Source organism: Lipotes vexillifer, unplaced genomic scaffold, assembly GCF_000442215.2.
Source record: "Lipotes vexillifer unplaced genomic scaffold, Lipotes_vexillifer_v1.1 scaffold902, whole genome shotgun sequence".
NCBI lineage: Eukaryota > Metazoa > Chordata > Mammalia > Artiodactyla > Lipotidae > Lipotes > Lipotes vexillifer.
The window spans coordinates 376,826-383,427 of NW_006794304.1; the positions used below are offsets into that span (position 1 = coordinate 376,826).

Consider the following 6,602-nt stretch of genomic DNA (forward strand, 5'->3'; position numbering starts at 1 on the left):
CGACACTCCAAGTTGTGGGGAGAGAGAGCCCTGCACCTCTGTGGACAGTGGCTGCTACATTCTGACCCTGAACTTGGCTAGAAGAGAACCTCCCTCCATCTGGGGAAAGAGGACCAAGGCATGGGCTCACAAGAGGTCAGTTGTCTGCCTAAGGCTCATAGGAGAAATTAGACTGCACTGAAAGATCAGCAAGAAGACCTCCAGAAGTCCAGCAGCAATAAGCAATGATCGGATGTGGCCATCTGTTTATGCTGGCACACTTCTCATCCAATTACCATGACTTTATTTGCCCTACCTACCATTACCTGCTCTCACTGAAATAATAAATGTAAAAAGTAATGGCTCAGGTTTCCCTGGTGGCGCAGTGGTTGAGAGTCCGCCTGCCGATGCAGGGGACACGGGTTCGTGCCCCGGTCCGGGAAGACCCCACATGCCGCGGAGCGGCTGGGCCCGTGAACCATGGCCGCTGAATCTGCGCGTCCAGAGCCTGTGCTTCGCAACAGGAGAAGCCACAACAGTGAGAGGCCCACGTACCGCAAAAAAAAAAGAAAAAGTAATGGCTCTTGTTTTCCCACCAAAGACTTAAATTCTGTGGCTTTATTATGCTGAAAAAATACCTTCTTTAAAATCATAGCTATCCATCATAACAAAAATAAATTTCTCTCGCCACTTTGCAAGTTGTTCTCACCTGTGAACATTAGCCTAGTTTTTACTATTTTAAGAGCCATACAGGGTATTGGTTAAGAAGCCTGGGTTTATATCCTATAAATTGGAGAGGATAGTAATTCTAACTTCATAGTGTTCTAATGATGATTAAATGACACAAAACCATGTCAAGTTCCTAGAAAAGAGTTTGGCACATTGTACATGTTCAACAAATGCTAGCAATTGTTAATTGTTGTTATTTACACTTTCTCCAAGAGTGCAGGGAAGGATTGATGACTGGGCTTTGGAAACAGATACTCACGCTGACCAACTGGTGAGTAATAAGGTGCAGTTTTCTCAGCATCACCAAAGTCATAGACCAGAGGAATAGCTGGGCCATTGTCAGTCTGACAGCTCTCTGATCCATACTTCACTGGGTATTTCTGCAGGGACCCAAGATACAGGTTGTGTGAGGACAGTAGAGAAGCTGCCACATTGGGAATTTGGGGATTTAGAGCCTTCAGGTGTCAATATGCAGAAATCAGTCTAAATAATAGTGACTCCTTCCCACTCCCCCCACCCCATAGCTAGGTTCCTAACTAGCTTCAAGCCCCTTGTCCTTCTCCCTCTCTACCCCCTCTCTCCTCCTCCACAGGCCTCATCCCGTGCTCAGCTCAGATACCTGAGAGAGGTAGCACATGAGTTCACCTGACCCACAGGTGGAAGAAACAGCCAAGCACAAGCACCTGCTAGTGACACGGAACCCAGAGCAGACTTACTCTTCACCCCAGACACTTGGCTCTCTGTTCACCAAAAGAAGTGTGAACAGCCGGCAGCCCTATATGCCTGGTAGAGTCCAAACAGATTGTGTCCCAGATTCGGGAAGAAGCTAGTGTTGGTGCGGTACCTCAGCAGGGAGCTGTTCCTCCAGTGCTGCAGGGGGCGCTTTTTGGGCACATGCCACATGCCCAGGTCCTGGGCCTGGATGTCATAGTAACCAGTGTTCTGCAGAGCAACACACACACTGATCCTGAACAGCCCAGGAGGTCCCACTAACCAAAGACCCACACATGCAGTTCTCAGTTGAGCTGAGAGCTCTGGGCTCACAATCTAGTACAGGCTTAGACCCACAATCTAGTACAGGCTTAACACTTGCATTCTTCTGCTCAATTAATTAAAAGTGAAAACTATCATTACACCTACTGTGAGGATGGAATTGTGAGGATGGGGACTAAAGAAGGATATTCCCTGGACACAGCTCTGACCACCCAGCTCCTTCTGGGAATCCCCGGGCCAAGGCCATAGCAGTAGGAGTAGCTAGAAGGTAGCATAGTCTTTATCATGGCTCCCTGAGCCTCCTAAGCCACACAGAGGTACAGAGTGCAGCCCCAAGACATGCCTTAGCTTCAGACCAGACCCCAGAGAGGCCAGCAGTCAGTGCCCAGGCCACATCTCAAGTCGGCTGCAAAGTGTGGCTTCTCTGCAACTTCATAACTCCCCTCTGGCCCAGGACCTCAGCATCCAGCCCAGCTCTACTCCTGCTCCACTGCACACCTCAGGTGAGCTGAAGAAACTGCGGCTCCTGAGGGACGGACCTGCATTCAGCCCACTGCTGGCCAAAGACAGGAACAGCAGGAGACAGAATCTGGCCCCTGGCTCCTAAGGGGAAAGGAGAGGCACAAGGTCATGGGCTTGTCCATCTTTTCCTTCCATCTTTGCTCTTTGAACTTTCTGAGTAAGGAAACTTGAAGTGGAAAGTGATGGGCTTATGAACATTCTGGAACCTCCTGGAATAGCCCCCACCTCTATCCAATGTTACAAATCCTTAAGGGGCCATGGGTTCCTTTCTCTGAAACTTCCCATCTCTGAGACCAAGGCCAGACCTGAGCTGGCATCATGGTTCCCCACACACTCGGATCTTGTCTCAGACTCAGAAACACCTTCCTCACAGCACGGAGAGCTCCCTCCTTCCTTCCTCACAGGTGCCAGGAGCTGAGAGTTCCCAGCCAAGTGGAGACTCAGAGCTACCACCTCTGCAGAGAGTCCTGAGGTGGGTGAAGTGCTGAGCCTTTATGGGGAGAGCAAACCATGAGGGCCCTGCTGAGCCCTGCTCACTTCAGGCTGCAGGTCCCTCCCTCAGGAGTCCTTCCCTTGAAGGTCCCTGGGAATTGAACCCTGGCACTGAGAAGGAATGTGTGACTGGCTGGAGGGGCAGGGAGCAGTGCCCTTGGTCACACTGGTGACACTCACCGTCTGAGGAGGGGGAAACCTGCTGGGTCAGAGCACATATAGTGTTACATTCTGTAACAGACTTTCAGGATGGATGGGACCTTACGGTTCTTCCCTGCAACCTGTCCTGCTCCCACCTCAGTCAGATGCTCCAGTGACTCACACATCTCTGTGAAGACGGCATCCTTCAAGTCTCTCCTGAAACTTCTCCGTGAAGCCTTCCCTGACACGCCCGCCCACAGGCAAAGCTGATGGATTTTTCCCCTGTCCTACTACTGGACTTTGTCCCAACCCAGATTGTGACATGTTTCACATTGTCATGTCATCTTTCATTTACTTTTTGTTTAGAAATAATTGAAAATTTACAGAACATTGCAAAAATAAAAATAACACAAAAACATATATAACTTTTACCTAGATTCACCTATTGTTAGTATTTTACCCCATTTGCTTTATCATGTATGCCCTCTCTCTTTATGCATAAACAAACACAATTTTTTCTGAACAAGTTGAGGTAAGTTACATACATGAAGACACTTTCCCCTAGATAAGTGTGTATTTGCCTTATAGGGATATCCTCATATATAACCACATGCAATTATCAACTTATCAATACTGATAACAGATGTTCTATTTTTGCTTCTTAATCTTCAATTGGCAATTTTTTTAATTTTGTAACTTTATATTGTTTCCCATGGAAGTAAATGAACTTCATGATAAATTCTAAGTCTATGATTCTGTGCTGAGCCTAGGCTGGCCCTGAGAAAACCAAAGTCCTTGTCTCCACTGAGCAAAATATGTGGGCAGTGGCATCACTGGGCTTTCCTCCTAAAGGACTCAGCAGCAATCCCCAGGGAGTTTACAAAGCAAGCACAGGATCCCAACTTAGCAGGGAAGTCCTCATTCCAAGAAGCTCATCGAGGGAGGGAGAAAAGGAAAAGTCCCTCCACCCCTTGGAAGGAGAACTCAGGGGCTGTTCTGGTCTGATGATTAAGTCTCCCACCCCTTTCCCTTTGGGGCTGCATGCCTATTGTAGAACAATCTCTCCTTTCAATCATGTCCATCTTTGCTTTATATATTTTAATGGTCTATTATTAGTTGCACAGATGTTTATAATTGCTATGTCTTCTTGCTGTATTGAAACTTTATTAATATATAATGTCCTTTGTCTCTTGCAACTTTTTTAAATTTAAAGTCTATTTTGTCTGATATTAGTGTACTGACCCTGCCCTCTTTTTGTTAATATTTGCATGGAATATCTTTCTCCCTCCTTTCACTTTTATTTACTTTCAACACATTTGCATCTTCAGATCTAAAGTGAGTTTCTTGGAGACAGTATAAACTTGGATCATGATTTTTTAATCCATTCTGCCAATCTCTATCTTTTGACTGGAGAATTTAATCCATTTACGTTTCAAGTAATTACTGATAAGGAGGGACTTACTTCTGTCATTTTGCTTTGTTTTCTATATGTCTTATAGATTTTCATTTCTCTTCTCCTGCATTACTGTCTTCTTTTTTTTTTTTTTTTTTTTTTTATTAATTTATTTATTTTTGGCTGTGTTGGGTCTTCGTTTCTGTGTGAGGGCTTTCTCTAGTTGCGGCAAGCGGGGGCCACTCTTCATTGCGGTGCGCGGGCCCCTCACTATCGCGGCCTCTGTTCTTGCGGAGCACAGGCTCCAGACGCACAGGCTCAGTAGTTGTGGCTCACGGGCCCAGTTGCTCCGCGGCACGTGGGATCTTCCCAGACCAGGGCTCGAACCCGTGTCTCCTGCATTGGCAGGCAGATTCTCAACCACTGCGCCACCAGGGAAGCCCTACTGTCTTCTTTTGAGTTTAGTTTAAAAAGTTTTTGGAGTGAAACACTCAAATTCTTTTCTCATTTCCTTTTGTGTATATCCTATGGCTATTTTATTTGTGCTTTACATGGAGATTACATGTAACATACTGAAGTTATAACATCATATTTGAATTTATACCAGCTTAACTTCAATATCATATAAAAACTCTGTTCCTTTATAGCTCTCCACCCCTCAGTTGTTGTTGTCACAAAATTACATCTAACATTGTGTGTCCAAAAACATAAACTAATAATGTTTTTAATGCATTAGTCTCTTAAATTATGTTAAAAAATGTGTACTCATAGTGCTTGAATTATTTGCTTACATGGATGTCTCCCCGCTGCCATTCCCCTGACTTTTCCCTCTTTCCCACTGCACTCTACAACTCAATTAACATGTCTTTGTTTTCTTTACATCTGTTTCAGAGTTATCACAATGCATGGCACAATGATTCTTCAGCAGCAGAAAGGCCCAAAAATGTCTTTTTAATGAGTGAGTGAAGTTGAATTGAAGTAGACTTTTCAAAACTCTCAAGAATAAAATATAATAATAGCTAGTATGTATCAAGCAGTTAGCATAAGCTGGGCACTCTTATAAGGGGTGTAATGTTATTCCATTTAATTTTTAAAAAACAATATGTGAGGACTTTACCATTATTATCTGTATTTTATTATTATCTGTATGATCTGTATTCAGTTAAAGAAACTGAGACTCAGATATATGGGTAACTTTCCAAGGACCAGGTGAATTTAGGGAGCCAAGATTTAGAATAAAGACATCTATAAACATTTTTGAAGTTATCTATATTATCTGCCTGATAACTTTGTGTCAATTTTTATTTCTACCAGTAGAGATTTAAAGGGTCCATTTCTTTCTTTTTCTTTTTCTTTTATTGAGGTGTAATTGACATACAATATTATATTAGTTTTAGGGGTACAACATATTGATTCAGCATTTATGTACATTGCAAAATGGTCACCACAATAAGTCTAGTTACCATCTGTTACCTTACAAAGTTAATACAATATTATTGACTATATAACCCATGCGATACATTACAACCCCATGACTTGCTTTTTTTATAACTGGAAATTTGTACTTAATCTTCTTCACCTACTTTGCTCCCCCAAGCCCCCTCCCCTCTGGCAACCACTAATCTGTCCTAAAAGAGTCCGTTTCTTGAACCCCTAGTCAAAGATTATATTTGGCTGCAAATAGAAAAACTTAGAGCAGCTTAAATAGTTGAGGGGTTTATTTATCACAAAACAAAATTTCCAGGGGTAGGCAATGGAGGACTGATGTGAGAAACAACAGTCTCAAGAGGGTACTTAACTTCTTTGATGTTCCTGCTTCACCATCCTTTGTATATATACTTTTTTCAGCCTCATGAACACAGAATGGTTAATGTCCCTCCAATCATCATATCTGTATTTCAGGGAAAAAGAAGAAAAAATAAGGCACAAAGAGAAATTAGACTTCTGTTCACTAGCATCTGTTACATGGCAATTTCTAGATAGTAAGGAGGCTGAGAATTTGAATATTTTGCTACTGACATTAAAAAAACAAGGGGAAAAAATGGGATTGGAATCATGAGCTGAGTCCACTATTAGAAACTATGATTTATCATGTTATTATCAATTTGTAATTTTTTTAAAAAGTAAACTTCTCATCTACATTTCTTTGATTATTAATGAAGTTGGAAAATGGTGACTTTTTGGAACTCTGATCTTAGTTCCAAATAATTTAGAAAATTATTAGAAACAATGATTTAGAAAATAATTTAGAAAACAATGGTCATTTTTAAATGCTTATTCTATCATGAAACTTTGTCTCTCCATTTATTTTATTTACAACCCCTTTTCTTTAATGACTCGTTGTCTTTAAATC

General features: G+C 42.5%; 1 protein-coding gene across 1 annotated transcript in view; it reads right to left on the minus strand.

Annotated features, from left to right (window-relative positions):
* The window catches only part of LOC103088678 (intelectin-1), a 6,905-nt gene extending 4,365 nt beyond the window's left edge, over positions 1–2,540 (minus strand). The window contains 4 exon segments of the mRNA XM_007472096.1: positions 968–1,088; positions 1,492–1,650; positions 2,200–2,304; positions 2,529–2,540. Coding sequence (XP_007472158.1) covers positions 968–1,088; positions 1,492–1,650; positions 2,200–2,304; positions 2,529–2,540 — 397 coding nt within the window.
* Between the last annotated feature and the right edge of the window lie 4,062 nt (positions 2,541–6,602).